General features: G+C 42.3%; 3 protein-coding genes across 3 annotated transcripts in view; 2 read left to right on the top strand and 1 right to left on the bottom strand.

Annotated features, from left to right (window-relative positions):
* The window catches only part of LOC306701427 (roundabout homolog 2), a 45247-nt gene extending 42774 nt beyond the window's left edge, over positions 1–2473 (top strand). The window contains exons 23-26 of the mRNA XM_079166731.1: positions 457–573; positions 1285–1464; positions 1798–1919; positions 2441–2473. Coding sequence (XP_079022857.1) covers positions 457–573; positions 1285–1464; positions 1798–1919; positions 2441–2452 — 431 coding nt within the window. The 3' untranslated portion in view covers positions 2453–2473. The remainder of the gene's footprint in view (positions 1–456; positions 574–1284; positions 1465–1797; positions 1920–2440) is intronic.
* A 4250-nt stretch (positions 2474–6723) lies between these two features.
* On the top strand, positions 6724–10238 carry lim2.3 (lens intrinsic membrane protein 2.3; the record flags this gene model as incomplete). The annotated part of the gene is made up of 6 exons (XM_079165858.1): positions 6724–7060; positions 8278–8481; positions 9083–9275; positions 9711–9860; positions 9952–10086; positions 10177–10238. Exons 3-6 carry the CDS (start codon positions 9101–9103, stop codon positions 10236–10238), a joined length of 522 nt encoding a protein of 173 aa, XP_079021984.1. The 5' UTR covers positions 6724–7060; positions 8278–8481; positions 9083–9100.
* Positions 10239–11602: 1364 nt separating this feature from the next.
* On the bottom strand, positions 11603–17040 carry hspa8b (heat shock protein family A (Hsp70) member 8b). The gene is made up of 9 exons (XM_079165988.1): positions 16905–17040; positions 15070–15279; positions 14775–14980; positions 14199–14351; positions 13152–13707; positions 12854–13056; positions 12565–12763; positions 12237–12469; positions 11603–12128 (listed from the first exon to the last, which is right to left on the bottom strand). Exons 2-9 carry the CDS (start codon positions 15272–15274, stop codon positions 11913–11915), a joined length of 1971 nt encoding a protein of 656 aa, XP_079022114.1. The 5' UTR covers positions 15275–15279; positions 16905–17040; the 3' UTR covers positions 11603–11912.
* Between the last annotated feature and the right edge of the window lie 936 nt (positions 17041–17976).

Below are 17976 nucleotides of genomic sequence, written 5' to 3' on the forward strand. Positions count from 1 at the left end.
CTCTACTTCTTTGTCCTCTCATGTTAGACTGAGGGCAGACTAGACCTTACAGTGAAGCCGATTGCCTCTCGAGGTACAAGTGGTATCACAAGACAGGACGGGGCTAGCAGGTTTACATGCTCACTTCAGTAGATATCTCTTCAACACAATACATAGACGTCTTTGACATAACATCAACACTGTCAATTCTTCACCTGGAGTTGCTAATTACTGTTTGTTGAATGATTTAAACCAAAATTCAGGCCAGATTTTACACATTGCACCTTTAAAGCCTTCCATCTTTGGTAGTGACTTCCCAAGAGGCAGCGCACAACCACACAGTGTCATGTATAATTTAGTTGATGATGTTATCCAGCAGAAAGTAGTTGTACGTGAAAAAATAATGTCATGCAACTCAGTGTTCTTTAGTTTGCTCTTAAGTTTCCTGAAGATGACATCAGCGTGCTTTCTTGTCAGAGCAATCTTCTGCTCCAGCTGCCGAGTCCAGCCCTGCAGCCCAGGCACACAGATCCAGGAGTAAGAAGAAAACACTCAAGGATGGACAACTCAGACGAGAGCTACACAACCAAGCAGGTGTGACGCACTCTTTGTAACTCATCTAACTTCTGTTTTAGTTTGGGGGATAAAGGAAAGAGGAATAATACTATTCATGTGATTCATTCATGAGCATTTTACACCACACTAGCAGCATGGCTGTATTGAAAAATTCATCTTGCATTGATTGTGGTCTAACAGTTTTAAGCAAGTCGGGGTATTGCTAACGTCAAAGACTATATAAGGAACTGTTTGACTTTTTGGGAAGAGTTCCTATTTGCATTCATGTGGTGGGTTTTACAGGGTGTTGTGTGCCAAACTCTTTCCTTGCCAGAACCAGTAACATCCTTTACTGGTTGCCTGGCAGTTGTTAATAGCCAGAAAAACTAGCTTGGCAGATAACCCCTCATAAAACGGACAATTGATTTGTTTTACTCTGCGTCTTTTGTTCTGATTATATAAACAAGATATAATATGTTAATCAGTGTGCTTTAGAGGTGCTATGAGGTGAACTTTGTTACATTTCGACAGAGCCAGGCAAACTGTTCCCCGTTTCCAGTCTTTATGCTAAGCTAAGCAAACTGCCTGCAGGTTGCAGCTTCATATTTAACACACAGGCATTAAAGTGGTTTCAATGTTTTCATTTGACCCTCAGCAAGTAAGCAAATCAACTTTCTTTTAATGGCAAACCATTACTTTAAAGCGGTATTTATGCCTGTAGTTTATAATCACCATTGCATGCATATGCAGAACTTCCCCCTCCACCAGCCCCTCCCCCTACAGATGACTCCTTGCTGCTCTTGGCTGATGTTTTGAGCCGCAGTCGAACAGACACTGAAAGAAAAGAGGGGAGCGACTCGCCAACTCTTCAGAAGAGGGGAGAACATTTCTCACCCCAAAGGAGAGGAACTACAAAGTTGTTGTCACAGGGTACGAACAGTATGTGATACTCACCTCTGTGGCATCATTCTGTTTCTGTCAACAATAGATGATAAAAGAACAATTTCTGTCCCAGCAGCACATGCCATTTGCTTCAACAGCTGGAACCCAAATAGATGTGTATTAATCTTATTGTGATGCTTCCTATAAATCCCCTTTGAGCTTAGAAAGAACCAACTGCCACCCGTGTATGCACATTTATTATGCCATAGTAGTAACTCCGCTTTTAGTAGCAGGGGGTCTATTTTCAGTCTGCTCCATCACTTAGGGTTTAACCTATATAAATACAGCTGTAACTTGGAGTGATTTGTTTGTCATCCACAGATGAGAATGTAATCCCATACGGACAGCCCAGCTTTCTGCCCCAGGTCCAGATGTCAGGCTACGGGTCCCTGGGTGGAGGAGTTCTTTCACGACCCTCCACCGCTGGCCGGAGGAGAGATGAGGTATGTCTAGACTTACGGTCGGAACTGCTGAACTAAATTGTGTCTGTATAGTGTGGGTCACAGTCAGTTCAGCAGCAGATTGAGGGCATTTTGAGCTGCTTGTCAGATTCCTTGAGACAGCACATAATGTACGTTTCCCCTGGATTTTGGGCAGAAAGTATAGTTATCTAACATAGAGAGTCACCAGAAGTCTAAAAGTCTGAGTTTGGGTGCTGCTCAAGTTTTCTTGTGTGCAAGTATGCAAGCATTCCCATAAGTGTGGTTTGAAAAAAGAAAAAATGTCCATGTCAGAATGTATCTTTTAAGAATTTAAGAATTAAAGAAGTTACGTGTTTATGAATTTTAAAACAAGAATGGAGAAAAATATCCCCAAAATATTGATATTGGTATTTCATATAAAAATTCAGTACTGGTCAGGCTCTATACTGTTTATTAATCTCCATGTTTCTGTTTTTAACCTATATTTAAATGTAACTCTCAGACTCTTGCACTGTCTCAATGCTCTCTGTGTTTGTTTCCAGAACCTCATGTAGATGGCCGTCGATGGCATGGCATCCTCTTGTCCTCCCCGGTTTCCTGTCTTTGCAAAGCATCAATCTGTTGCCATTATGAAAAACTGAAGACTAAAGGGAAAGCGTCAAGGCTTGCCATCTGGCTTTTCACAAACTATTTTGTTTTATCTTAATGATTTTATCTTAATCGTCACCCTTTCTCCATGTATATAGCCATCTTTGCAATTTTTTAAAAAATGTGATCAGATGATGTATTACCAGAAAGGAATCTGGGGTTTAAAAAATACTGTATTTTTAGGCATTGGGAATTTGATGTAACAATTACATTATTGTACAGCAGATTAATGAATGTATATTATGTTTACTCCCGACCATGAAACCATGATGATGTGTGTGTTTGACGAAAAACTGGAGAAGACACAAGGCTGAACAAGTGGTGATTAACCATCGTGAGTGTGTGTGTGTGTGTGTCTCAGTGCATGATGTGGTGTTTGTGTGTTTCTCTTTTTATCTCTCATTGCTGTGTGACTGTGTACTGTGGTATTCCTGTAGATCACCAGTGTGTTAGCTCTGTCAAGATTAATTATTATTTTTAAACTGATCAATAAAACATTTATTACAAAAAATGCCTCCGTGCATGTCTGAATTAAACAGAATATTATGCTCTAGACCTGGCAATGTCGGTCGGTCCTCTGTTTTGGTCCAGACCGATATTTCTTAAAATCTATAAAATAGTTTGCCATGACAATTTGGTAGAGCCACTCATGTCCCCATAACTGTTACAAATTTGGTGAGAAATATATTTTTTTCCAATTGGTTTATGACCTACGGAACATTTTAATAATAATAAATATATAATTTGTGTTCACATTAGTAATTTTGGTGGTGGCCAACATGCCAAACTCTAGGCGTCATACCAGCAGTTTGGAAACCAATGGGTGATGTCACAGTGAATATGTCCACTTCTTATATACAGTCCATGGTTAGCATGCTGATGTTAGCATGTAGCGCAAAGCAAAGCCTAAGTACCTCTTAGTTCTGCAAGAATTACTCTTAGTCTTCTTCATAGAGCCAGTTAATAGAAATGTTTGATTTGTACTGGAAAATACCGACACACGCTTTAAATTTATCCTGAAATAATTCTGGTAGGCCTGCCTACAAACCACTTGAGCAAAGTAAACAAAATATCTTTCTTTATGACATGAAATTAGGTGCATGTGTGTCGGATAAGTCAGATAACTTAGAGGAGTATGAAGAGAAGCCGGATAAAATGGGGGGAAAAAGAAGACTGAGCTCACATTTTTCCATCAGAGCTGTCTCTGAGGGGTTTGTTATCTCGTGTTCCAGTAAAATGGCTCTTCTGACACAAGCTACTGCGAAGGATTTGATGCCTTCTTCAGATTGCAGAATTTTAGGAAGACATGTTTGTGACTATGACTTAATGAAAGGAGGTAACCTTCACCTGACTGTGAACATATGTGAAAGTATGATGGGATATAAAAAGGCTTTCTTCGTGCCTGCACCTTCACAGCTCTTTTGTGCAGATCTCATTGGTTTTCAGTGTTTTGGCAGGGAGGCAGTTGGATGGTGAGGAAAGTGAGTTGGACTCCACTGCCTCTGGCAATGCTCACTGAGTCCCACCAGGCTAGGAGAAGGATAATGGTAATCCGATGCAATTTAGAAGGGTTCTACAATGTTATGCTTTTAGGCCTGAAGCATGGATTAAGGTCTCTGTGGTTCACACACACACACTCCCACACACACACACACACAGGGCAGCCACAGTCTGTTACTGAGGCCACTTCATATATGTTCACAAATGTACTCAACTGGATCAACAGGAAGATCTTTTTCTTCTACTGCTATATAAACTTATTTCCTTGAACCAATGTGTTTTAACTGTAATTTAGCTGACTTCATAAATCCCCTCCGGACACTTTTTAAGACAGAAGATATAAAAGTACTCTGCTTAGAATAATACAATTTAAAGTTTCCACATGAAACTGTACGTTTTTGGATTGGTCCCCAAACAGGTTGTGATTTACCAGCAAAAGCAGCTCATACCTACACGTCTTAAACTTAAACCCTCTTCAGCAGAAGAGAAAACAGCCTTCTAGTGGAAAGTGAAATCACAATATAAGCAGTGTTTCCCACAGGATTCTGTGAGAATATGGTGGGTGGATCTCAGACCCCCTAGGGTGTCCGTAACTCAAAATAAAAGGGAAAACTAATCCATAAAACATTAGTGGTACAAATTTAAACCTGACCAATATTGAATTAGAGAAACCATGCCTAAACATCGACACTTCCAGGATCCCAATACATTATGAGCTGAAGCCCTGGTGCCAGTAGGGGATTATCCTGCTAAAGTGTCTCCCTACCTGCTCTACAGGTGTTCATCTGTGTCTGACCCTGTAGGATCAATACACTAAGCAGGAGCTGCTGGTGTCATTATCATTATGGAAAGGAGATTATTTGCAAATCCCCCTTGACAACAACACGATTCAAAATGCTTTACATAAGACATAAAAATGCATCCAACATACAAACCAATACAACAACACAGGAAACAAGCTGAAGTATATCCCAAATACAATTTAATCAAAAGGTCTCAATTTAAAAAGGACAGATAATTATGTAAAGCATTCAAGATAGAAAATGGATTTGGGGTAAGATATGAAGATGATATGGCTGAGCATGTAAAAGAAACTAAACATAATCATCATTTAAATCAGAATCTCACAGTGAGTAGAGATTGTGATTCTTCGATCGCATCATGGCACACTGGCCACAAACCCATTCATGTGAGACAAAATCCAACTAATGACTCAGTCGTTACTGCACGACTGAATAAAAAAGTCCCCATCTAGTGGTCATAAATGAGACGCGCATGGTGACTGTGACGCCCAGTGACCCCATTACATGTGCTGTATTTTGCCTGCTATCAGTAAACCCTCCAGAACTTAAAGCTGCAGCACTTCTTTTGGAATTTAATGCAACGTACCAGGACAGCCACTGATATTTGAAGTTTCAAGCTTTTAGTGTGACTCTGAAATCATCATCAGAAGCAGGTAGATGTGTCAGTAACACGAGTAAACATCAGGGGTAACCAGGTTTAAAACATTTAGACTCGTCCTAGCAGGAATAGACAGGTGTTACTAATAACACTTAACTTGCCGATAAGCAGATATGAATCTTTTCTGAACAGTGGTCAAAAAGCTTCCAAGGAACTGAATGATGTGGAGAGCATTGTGCTGAGGGTCTATTTTACTGGTTAGGCCTGTGTACTGTACATAATCTCCTTTAAAGGTGCAGTCAGCGATTCTAATGCAATTATTTATTTATTTTTGGCAAATTCAGCGAAAATCTTTCAGTCTGCTTGTTGTCAGTGTCAGTGGGACACTTTCTTTTTTTCATTTGTTTGGGTGTTGAGTTCAAATATCAACACGCTTTCTCCAAAATCACTGACTCTCCCATGCACACAATGCTTGGCGATCAAGTCATGAGAACACCGCTGCTAAATCAGACATTTACAATAATCTATCAAATCTGCACGACTACGATGACAATAGATGACCTTATTATGCATAAAAAAAATGAATTTCCATGGCCTCCGCTATTTCTGACAGACATAACATATTTTAGCCTAACCAGTGTGAACCCCTGCTATTTATTAGCTGATAGTGGTTTTTCATTTAAAAAAAAATGAAAGCTTGAAACAGCAAATACAGCAGACTTTTTGATGGCAACTCCTGCTGCTCTTAGATGTAAATCAACTGTTTTATCAGATTTATTCCAAACAAACTTTTCACAATCATGTTCCTGATTAAAAGATCCTCTACCATTCTTCCATGACTCTTTCAAAAGCTTCAACTCTTCATATATAGTGATCTGTGTTCAAGGGTCATTTAGGGCAATGCGCCACCTGCTGGCAGCAGAAAAGAAGTGTACTTTACTGAGTAATTTGGAAATGAATGTAACTCTGGATTGATGCCATTAACCCTTGTTTGCTGCTCATATCAAGGTGTTTTAAATGCGCTATATAGACATACAGTATCTCTGCTATGGCTGAAGAAGTAGGTCCACCTCCCATTACCAAGTGCTGCGAGTGTGGGAAAACAACAATGCGCAAAGCCTTTGGCAATAAAACCGGATGGCACAAATTTGAATCCAGGTGAAGCAGATTAACTGCAATTAGATTGGCTGGTTTCCTGATACTGTTGGCACCATTTGCTCGAAGTTGTCAGAAATGATTAAGTAACTGACGTTGCAGTGAACAATGTGGATTATCTTCTACACAGCGTGTCTGTCTTTTGAAAATCTTGAAATTAAACACCTTGGTGACATGAGCCGTGGGGTATTGCTAAACCAAAGCTTTGTGAAAGATATTGCGATTTAACGTGGAGTGGTTGTGCTGGGGGAAATGGCTAACTGCTAGCTTGCCTGGGCTTTTTTAAAAATATGTTCGTGTGTGTCGACATGATAATGTCAAGAACAGGCTTTCGGGATCTCAAGCGTTTTACTGGGAGGATTACCTCACGTGAGAGCAGCAGGACAACATGGTACAATTGGGCAAACATGGCAACCCAAACTACAAAATGGAGCAGCAGCCTACAAAAGCAAATTAAGGTATGTAGGCTATATATACCCACATGGGATTGCCACCTGTGTGAATTGTGAAACAGCGCACTAAGGTTGTCAGATTGTAAAATCCTGTTATATCTTGTTTTTTAGTTTATTTATCTGAGCAATGTTAGTAGTTGCCCCACCATTGTTTCCACCTTAAACGAGTTTGCTACCATCAAGAAGAGAATTGACTTCTCACCCACAGGTCTCGTTCAACTTCCACTCTCTCCACAACGTGCTGCAACAAAGTTAAACACTTCTATTGCAGCTTCTTCCCTGGTCCGTGTACGTTTTTAATCTGTTTTATGGTTTATTTGTTTTTTCTTTTAAAGAACGACCCAAAGCAAGACGGCGATTTAATATTAATGTATCCATGTACACAGCAATAATCAACTTTTCGATTAATCTGTGGATTGTTTGATGTAATACAGTTTAATCAAAATCCTATCGTAGCAATGGGTGTTCTCAGGAAATGTGTCTCTGCCCGCTCAGCTCGGCAGCTTCTTGACGGGCCGCTCGCTTGCCACTGTTGTGGCCCCTGACTGACGCCTGACTGACGGCTGCCTCAGACTAGTCACTGCGGTGCCAGTGCCACAAGGAGGATCTCGCTGTCGCTCGTATATTAGCCGCCCACCATCCAGCTCATCATACTCTCTTCTGTCACGTCATCTATATGCATCTTGTGGTTGTGTTCAAGTTCACTATATAACATGTTTTATTTTATAAATGTTTGAGCAGTTTTTTTTCTTCATTAATATAAGTTTGAGACTACATGTAACATTAATGAATCAACCTTCTATTTGTCTTTCCATTGAGGGATGGAAAGACATTAAAGGACTCTGTAGTGATGGGAGCTGCTGTAGAAAATGATTGACTTAATGTAAATGAACACATTGCACAACCTGAATCATAATAATGTGTAGTCAGCGTGGTACAGAGAATAGCTTTAAGGCAGAAATGACCAGTTTTTTTGATAAATCCTTCTGTCTATTATGCTGATGGAAAAGCAACATCAACTGGAACGAATCAAAATGAGATCAGAGTTTACATTTCAGCACTGATCTCTGCTAAATGCACTTTTCCAGCCATGGCCATGGGGGAAGCCTATTGCAGGCCATAGGTCTACTGTGTGTGTGGTTGTGCTGCATTTTGAATTAAAAGCCCTGTGTCATCAGTATTACCGAGTTGTGTGCAGCGCTTTGACAATTTTGTATTTTCAGCAGATTCCCTAAAACACAAAACTCATCCTCTGTGATTGGTTGTGGCTCAGCATGCTCCATTGTTCCATCAGCCCGGTTGTTCGCTTGGTTTCCTACGCACAAACAAAACTTTCCTGCCTGCCCTGCGCAATATTGGGCTCCTCTGTGCTTTGATAACCCGAAATATTGGAATCTCTGACTTTTTCTGAGGGAAGAAAGATAAAGGTAGGTCTTTAATATCGAATGTGTGCAAAATGTGTGTTAAAATGGTTTAAAGTTCTTTCTTACGATTGGTAGTTAACCTTCAACCCTAAATGCCCCTTACATTATCTCTTTAAGTAGCTTAGGGGTTGGGGAAACTCAGTTCTTATGAACTATTGAAACCCAAGATGGCATTCATTTATGGATGCAGAATTTAATTTTAAGAACTATTCTAGATATGTTGTTAACCATTCTATACGCTTTCCCCCATAGTTCAGCATTACATGAAAGATATCTTTGAAAAACCCGGTAGTCTTGCTATGAACTGCAAATTAAATTCTGAAAAAGGTTTTTAAAGATGGACTGACCTCTCAGTCTGGCAGGTTAATGACTGTCAGACTGAGCTGGCTGCTTGTTCACCATGTAAATTCCCTCTGTCTAATGAGTACCGTTTCTATAATCAGATATGTCACGCTTTTGGCATCTTGTTGAATATGTTTAGATATTGAATTCATATTCAGTGTTGCCCCATGCTCTGTAACAGGAAGTGCCTGCTTTAATTGGTGTAGCAGGGGACAGATGTTTGCGAGTCTCTGACCTGCTCTGTTTTCTCTCGACGTGTCAGTCCGTGTTTTTTGGCAGGATGTACAGCTTCATGGGAGGTGGTTTGTTCTGCGCCGGAGTCGGGAACATACTCCTCATTGTCTCCACGGCAACTGACTACTGGATGCAGTACCGTCACGCCAGCAATTACATGCACCAGGGCCTGTGGCGGTACTGTGTGCCCGGGAAATGCATGACACACACAGACAGCATCGGTAAGACTCACTGTCTTCCACTGCATGTGCACTGGCAGGTCCTCATTTTTATTCATTCGTTTGCTGACTATCAGTCTGTGAACTTCCTACTAACCCCAATCCAAACTGTATTACACATAGTGTACAGGTTATGTTTGTGACTAAGGAATGGTTTAACAGGAATAGTTTGTACTTTCATATATCACAAACATTAGGTACAATTTTCAGTTGTCTGTCATAAATGTAATCAAATTAGGTGCAAATCCATTCCCAAACACTAGATGGCAAACTAGAGCTGTCTCCTGCAGATGTAGAAACTCATTGTGAAAATGACACGCATATACCAGCCCTGTGAACTACACAAGTTGTGTGTATCAAATCTAAGAGACCTTCATAATTCTTCATTTAGTGCTGGACATACTTTTTAGCTTTGGTTTCGTCTCCTCTCACCCACAGCGTACTGGGATGCCACCCGGGCCTTCATGATTCTTTCCCTGCTGGCTTGTTTCATTGGCATTGTGATCGGCGTCATGGCCTTCATCCACTACTCCTCCTTTGACGGGTTTGACAAGACATTTGCAGCTGGCATCCTCTTCTTCATCTCCTGTAAGCGTCTCCACTATGGCTTCATGCAAGCCTCTCTGATGTAGTGCAAACCTTCATCAGTTAAACCCAAATGTCTGTGTCTCTTGTGTAGGCTTCTTTGTGTTGCTGGCCATGGCTGTGTACACAGGAGTGACCGTGAACTACTACGGTAAACGATACGGCAACTGGCGATTCTCCTGGTCCTATATAATGGGCTGGGTGTCAGTGGTGCTCACATTCTTCTCAGGTATGCATCCATGAACTAAGGAAAACGCATAGGTGTGCTTTATTCTTATGTTTATTATATACATTGATAAATCTGATTGTTCTCTTCTAGGTATCTTCTACATGTGTGCCTACCGGATGCACGAATGCCCAAGAAACTCTAACTCACGCTGACCTGCCAAAGTCTTCAACACACACACACACACACACACCAGCACTGGTCCATGATATATGGCCAAGAAGAACCAATACTCTATGAACTTTCCAACTACTTCCTGTTAGCCTGAATATTCATGAATAAGCAAAATAAATGATAAAGAAGAATGTTGTCTGTATTGTTGTCGTCTCTCTCTCTACATTAATACAACTTTCAGAAGAGGTGCACAATGTTGTACACTAGGGTTGGAGCTGATAACAGAATGACGTGCATTGTTACAGTAAACCATCACTTAGAGCAGACCTGGGCATTGTACGGCCCGCGAGACGTCAATGGGAAAATAGGAATAAAACCTAAATAATTGTACATCATGCACGGAATGCAGCTGCTTTGCTTTTATTTTGAAGGCGACTGCTACTGTTTTTTTTTTTATCTCAATTTACGCACGTTAGTACGTTCGTGGACGTGTGCGAGCAGCAACGTCACTGCAATCCCAATAATAGGAGTGTTGGCAACCGGACTTGGCCCGACGCGTTTCTTCCGGCATGCCGAGTTTACGCCGGAGCTGGGCCCACGTCATGTTGGCTACCTGGGATGTGTTGGTGATGCAGAGCGGACATCTGAGGCTTTGCTAGCTAAGCTGCAAAAGCAACATGCTCAGAACATTCCGTGATGGGAGTTTAATTAATCCAGATCCTCCCTCACTGATGATCACCTGTCAGCTGTCCTTCACATCTCACATTCACTCAACTGAAACAGAAAATGAGGTCATTGGACTACAAACAATAGTAATAAAAGTACTAATCTATCAAGACACTTGAGCCCTGTCAGTGTTTTATCATTATATGGATATTACAAATTATTAGTTTGGATCATTACTCCTGCTGCAGATGTTTTAGGTGGAGATCATTTGAACTCTTTTATACTCTGTTCAGTTTGGGTGGCGTTGGTGTTGCCTCCCAGCTGGGACAAGCAGAGCAGCGAGGCAAAGCTCCGCTCCCGGCCGGAGGAGACGCCGCTGCCGGGGTGCTGAGCTCTCCTCCCATTGGCGCTTCCAGCTGTAGGTGGCAGCCTGCATCTTAGTCGGATCTGGGTCTGCACCAGCAGCGTGGTGTCTGCATTGGCTCCCAGTGGGGAACAGCGAGGAGGAGGATCAGCTGCTGCCAGGCAGGGAGCTCTCGATCTCTTGCCTGAGTGCCGACTGAAGGACGAAGGCAGCTGCTAAGCCAGATCTGGGTCGCTGACAGAGGCCCTGCTGGATTCTGAGCTGTGGGAGTTTGGCGAACCTGCATGATTTTGCCGGAATCGGACCCGGTGGCACCGATGACGAGTATTAAGAATACTAATAAGAATTTTATTATTGAGATTGTAAAAAGAGTCATTTCAAAGTTTAAAAAAACCCTTTTTATTTAGTTTCATTTTTGCAAAGCACTCAGAACAAATTGAAAGAAAAACACCGTGCTAATACAAACTACTGGATGCAACACAGCCGCTTGAACAGACCGCCTACCAGAAAAGCCACAGTGGAAGTGTTGCAGTAAGCCTCGTTCGTGTTCAGACATTATCAAAACGATCCCAAAGAAGCGTCGTTAAAGACACTCTAGATAACTCAGAGAAATATTATGTGATCAACCCTCACAGTAACCTCAAAAGGAAAGAACGAGCTCATGCAAGTTTGGTAAACCTCTAGTTTAGTCAACCTCCTCGATGGTGGGGCCGGAGGATGCTCCCCCTCCAGGAGCACCACCGCTGAAGCCGCCTGGCATCCCCCCCGGCATCCCTCCAGGCATCCCTCCCGGCATCCCCCCCGGCATCCCGCCAGCATTTTGGTACAGCTTGGTCACGATGGGGTTACACACCTTCTCCAACTCCTTCTGCTGATGCTCAAACTCCTCTTTTTCTGCAGTCTGAGAAAAGGGGAAAAAAGGGGAAGTTAAGTATCGATCTGATGTCAGCCCGACATATATTTGAACACCTATGACGCCGACGACCACAAAACTTCCTCCAATTCCCACCTGGTTCTTATCCAGCCAGCTGATGACGGTGTTACACTTCTCCACAATCTTCTGTTTGTCCTCGTCGCTGATCTTGTCCTTCAGCTTCTCGTCCTCCACAGTGGATTTCATGTTGAAGGCGTACGACTCCAGACCGTTCTTGGCAGTTACCTTCTCTCTCTGCACATCGTCCTCAGCCTTGTACTTATCTGCTTCCTGGACCATACGCTCAATGTCCTCCTTGCTCAAGCGACCTGATGGGTTTTTTTTAATAAAGAACACAAAGCTGAATATCGTACGTCACATTTCACAATTAAGATACAGCGTTAAAAGTTGTTCTTCGGGTTACCTTTGTCGTTGGTGATTGTGATCTTGTTTTCCTTCCCGGTGCTCTTGTCGGCCGCGGACACATTCATGATGCCGTTGGCATCGATGTCAAAGGTCACCTCAATCTGAGGAACTCCTCGGGGTGCAGGGGGGATTCCAATCAGCTCAAACTTCCCCAAAAGGTTGTTGTCTTTGGTCATGGCCCTTTCACCCTCAAACACCTGCGGAGGTCAACTCATTAGGATTCATTTGAAATGCAAGAGATCATCTATAGTAATAGTGTTCTTTTTAGCTGAACATGGTGGTCAAACCTGAATGAGCACGCCCGGCTGGTTGTCTGAATAGGTGGTGAAAGTCTGGGTCTGCTTCGTGGGAATAGTGGTGTTCCTCTTTATGAGAACCGTCATGACTCCTCCAGCAGTCTCGATGCCCAGAGACAAGGGGGTCACGTCCAGCAGCAGCAGATCCTGCACATTCTCAGATTTGTCGCCTGACAGGATGGCTGCCTGCACAGCTGCAGAACAAATGGGGGGGAGACACTTCGTCAATCTCTTTATCAGGATTAGTATAAATGTGTTGCCGCTATATCTACGGACTTGAAGGGGTTACCTGCACCGTAGGCCACTGCTTCGTCAGGGTTGATGCTCTTATTGAGGTCCTTCCCGTTGAATAAGTCCTGCAGCAGCTTCTGGATCTTAGGAATACGAGTGGAACCTCCCACCAAGACGATGTCGTGGATCTGAGCCTTGTCCATCTTGGCGTCACGGAGAGACTTTTCCACAGGCTCCAGGGTTCCTCGGAACAGGTCTGCGTTCAGCTCCTCGAACCGGGCCCTGGTAATGGAGGTGTAGAAATCGACGCCCTCGAACAGAGAATCGATTTCAATGCTGGCCTGAGTGCTGGACGACAGAGTGCGCTTGGCCCTCTCGCAAGCTGTGCGCAGACGACGCACCGCCCTCTTGTTTTCGCTGATATCTTTTTTGTACTTGCGTTTGAATTCGGAGATGAAGTGGTTGACCATGCGGCTATCGAAGTCTTCTCCACCCAAGTGTGTGTCGCCTGCTGTGGACTTCACCTCAAAGATGCCATCTTCAATAGTCAAGATGGAGACATCGAATGTGCCACCGCCCAGGTCAAAGATGAGGACGTTTCTCTCTGCTCCCACCTGTAGTTTGAAATCATTATGTAATTTCAAGTTTATTTGAGGATGGGATACGTCCACCTTCACCCCACATTCAAAGTACTTATATCACATGTTGTCACTTCAAGCTCAAGTCGGGAGTTTCAAACACAAATCTTGAGACACAAATGGCGGAGAAAAACAAACAAAGAAAAGAGGTTCAAGAAGAGGTGTGCATGATTGAGATGATGCGGCTTTATTTTGATATCGCTTTGATTCATTTTCAGGCTGTTGGAACAGTAGAGGAGTCCAAGTATTTAAAAACCTTTTTGGATTGCACTTTTACATTTTACAGCCAACACATTAAATGTTATTTACTGTCTGTATAGTGCAAATTGTGCTATCTATTGTATGTTTTTTGATGTACTATGATGTGTTTTGACCAACCTGTGAAGCCGAAGGCAAATTTCCACATTTGTGGACAATAAAGATGATTATTTTCTTATAGAAAGCTGTAAAGAGAATAGTTATTTCACCTTTTTGTCCAGGCCGTAAGCAATGGCAGCGGCAGTCGGCTCGTTGATGATACGAAGCACATTGAGCCCAGAAATGGTCCCTGCATCTTTGGTAGCCTGGCGCTGAGAGTCATTGAAGTAGGCAGGCACAGTCACTACTGCATTTGTTACAGTCTGCAAGAAGAGTTGCAGCAGTTAATGAGACATACATTCTCAACATTTCCAGTTTTTTTGTATTATCATGTTAACGTTAGGCCTGGGTGTCCAGCAGCCAGGTGTTGGCAAGCTGATGGTGTCGCTTGCTTACTTTCATAACCAGTTAAAGGTTCCTCAGTCAATTTAAGTTAAATTATAGCTCACAGATCCATAGTCTATCTAAACAACACTATAATTATAGTAAACGGGACAAATACGGCAAGGTCACATTTCAAATTCAATGTTTTGCAGAGGACGTAGCTGGTTAGAGGTAGAAGCAGAGACAATTTGTCTGTGCACTTGATAAATGTACCCTGCGTGAGGTGTACATTACTCGTGCAAATGTTCCCTTTTGTAAAGTTTCTGAGAGAAATTTTGGACAAACACAACACACAGGCGTACCTTCCCAAGGTATGCCTCTGCAATCTCCTTCATTTTAATCAGCACCATGGAGGAGATCTCCTCTGGGTAGAAGCTCTTGGACTCTCCCTTGTACTCCACTTTCACTTTAGGGCGTGTTGCATCATCAATGACTGTAAATGGCCAGTGCTTCATGTCTGACTGGACAACCGCGTCATCAAACCGACGTCCAATGAGGCGCTTTGCATCTAAAAAGGACAATAAAAAAGAAATGCAATGAATATGCAGAATAGTCAAAGTTAACTAATCATACTTGTTTAACGAAGACATTTCCTACCAAAGACTGTATTGGTGGGGTTCAGGGCCACCTGATTCTTGGCTGCATCCCCAATCAGCCTCTCGGTGTCGGTGAAGGCAACATAACTGGGTGTGGTCCTGTTTCCCTGGTCGTTGGCAATGATCTCAACTTTGCCATGCTGAAACACGCCTACACAGGAGTAGGTAGTGCCCAGGTCAATTCCGACTGCTGGTCCTTTGGACATGGTTCCTGACGGCATAAAAATTATCAGCTGTTAATCATATAGTGGCATAAACTCACAAGGCAGATAATGTAACTGTGGGTGAACACCGTGATGCACATTTGTAGTATGGTGTAATGAGGCTATTATCGGAGTCTGAGCAGCTCAAACAGAAGTGGAAACGTGTCTCAGTGAAGTGGAGGTCCGCAGCACCTGTTTTCAAGCCTCCCACGTTTGACAGCTTGGCGAGGGCTTCTTTTATTATGGCAACAATAGACAACAAGGAGGAGAGGGCCTTCTGATGCAGGTTGACTGTAGCCTGACAACCACACTAAATTAACCCACTATTTTAATTATTAATTCATTAATTGTGTTTGTTTTCAAGAAAAAAACCACCAAATTTTTTATGATCTTTGGGTGCGAGAAAACCTGGGCTGCCGGACATCGTTACTTGCCATTTTATTATAGAATATTTATATTCAATACCGTGTGAATTGAACTATATAAATAAATAAATAAATAAATAAATAAATAGTCACCTAGAGCTGGGTTTACTAGATACTAGGATAATTTGCTGAGTTACATCACATCAAATCTGGAAAATGAGCGAGTGCAAACAAAGTTATCAAGATGAGTCAGTTATCTGTAACTTCTTGGAATGGGCCCTATGTTTTCTGTTGCTACAGCAGCAGAATATCAATATAATGTAACGTTATCTTAATGTTAAGCCACATGGGAGGCCATTGCAACAAGCCTAGGCAATGCTTCTCACACGAGGCTCCTCCACTGGAGCACACTGGAGGGGCCCTGCATGCAGTGCACATGACAGGGAGAAAAGAAATGCAAATCAGAGCTGAAACTATTAGTTGTATAACTGATAAATCAATCTGAATATTAATCTGAAACGGTTTTCACTATCAGTTAAATGCTTTAATCATTTTTACAAAAAAAAAAACAGCATTATTATCATATAGAAGAGAAAAAAAATGTGAATGCAGGAATTCTGGCTCTGGGGACTTGTGGTGAGCTAATTATATTGATCATGAAAATAATGTTTTTTTTGGTCAGGGAAGAAAAAACCAACACGTGGTGCTCAGAAAGCCAAAATGTCAGTCAAATCGGAAATATGAGGAAATCGACCTCGCTGCCAAGACTCGCCCTTTGAACAAACTCTAACCTGCATCGCTATTTTAATTGTGCAATAGAAACTGAAGGGAAACGTGCACGTGCATGCTCTGGATAAGCCTAATGCAGTACACCTTGGATCCGGTTAGCCCAGTAAGCTACATAAGGGCGTGCCATTGCACCTCGCTGGAGGCTGAGAACTTTCTGGACCTTTCCTTTCGCTTCTTTCGAACTTGCCCACGATTTACAAGGCTTTACGTAACCTCTTCCGCAGATTACGTGCATAACTTCAACGCACATTAGCTTAACTTTGCAAACCAAATTGCGAGCCTGTTTACAAGCATCATTTCATACCTATTGTTTCGCTCTTTTCTGTAGCTCTGGTGCTAAATAGGTTAGCATTAACATGCACTGTAACGTAGCAAAGTTAGCTAAACACTGATTGACGAACCGTTAACGGCAGTTAAACGCAACGAATATAAAGTCTATGACCAGCAAACGTTAGTACAATACATCAGCGAATACTTACCTCCGTTAAACTCGGAATCGGTCGTTTATTCGGTGTAACGTTAAAGCAGTTGTTAGCAATGCTGCAGGCTGGGTTCACCCTGAGTGACTGTCGGTGTTACAGCTTCCCTGGTCCCCGCTGTCTCTGTGTGCGGGAGAGGCCGCGCCTCTTCCGCTTCACTCCCCCTCAGAACTCTCCAGAACACGGGAGGAGCGATGCCGGCCAATCATCCTCCGTCACAGCCTCTATAAACGGTCCAATCAAAAGAAATGCTGTTTGCAGATTTCGTCAGCAGTTGCTACCAAGATTGCGGGCGATTCAAGCGTCTTCTAGCAGTCACTGTCAGACACTGCTCGATTAGTAGCCTAGTAAAGGTGTTATTCCACCACTGCTAATGGTACAATATAAAATACTTCATTACAAGTAAAGGCCCTTTTAGATTTTATTTTTCGTCTCGATAACCAATTTCAGGAGGAGTTACATTATCTTAAGGAGGGCAGGCCTTATCATTAGGAATGGGTATCGTTTGGTTTTTTTCCGATACCGGTGCTAAAACGATACTTTTAAAACGATACCGGTGCCTAAACCGATACTTTTGTTATTGCCAAGGCAAATTTTTTTCTTCAAATTGAACAATATATTTAACTGTTTAAAGTATACTATACATATTAGTGCTGGGCAACGATTACAATTTTTAATCGCAATTAATCGCATGGATTTTTTGCGATTAATCGCATTGTTATGGCAAAGTTCAATAATTAATTCAAAGGTAGTGTATTGTGCACTTTTATTTTAAAAGTACTGCTATATGAACAAAAGGGCAATACCATTTGGTTTGCAAACACTTCAAACAAATAAGGTTCTTTTTAACAGCAGTATTCCCTTTACACAGTAGCAGATATATCTCTTCACTATCTGTGCTCAGTGTGTGACGTCATGTGAAACGTTCCACTGCTGTGCAACAGGAATAACATGTTTCACACGTTTCATCAAAATGTGTGTGTTGTGTCTTCATGAGTCAGAGCATGTGAATGCAGCTCTACTGTTCATCAATATAATGCTGTAACTCAGAGGTGATGATGGTTACCCAGCG

Source organism: Pholis gunnellus (assembly GCF_910591455.1).
Source record: "Pholis gunnellus genome assembly, chromosome: 9".
In the NCBI taxonomy this organism is placed as follows: Eukaryota; Metazoa; Chordata; class Actinopteri; order Perciformes; family Pholidae; genus Pholis; species Pholis gunnellus.

Excerpts from the sequence above, each read along its gene's own strand:
- hspa8b (XM_079165988.1), bottom strand. The coding sequence starts at position 15,274 with ATGTCCAAAGGACCAGCAGTCGGAATTGACCTGGGCACTACCTACTCC. Across the intron at positions 12,764-12,853 it reads AGCCGGGCGTGCTCATTCAG|GTGTTTGAGGGTGAAAGGGC; the intron begins GTTTGACCACCA and ends TGACCTCCGCAG. Across the intron at positions 12,129-12,236 it reads GCTGGCTGGATAAGAACCAG|ACTGCAGAAAAAGAGGAGTT; the intron begins GTGGGAATTGGA and ends CCCTTTTCTCAG.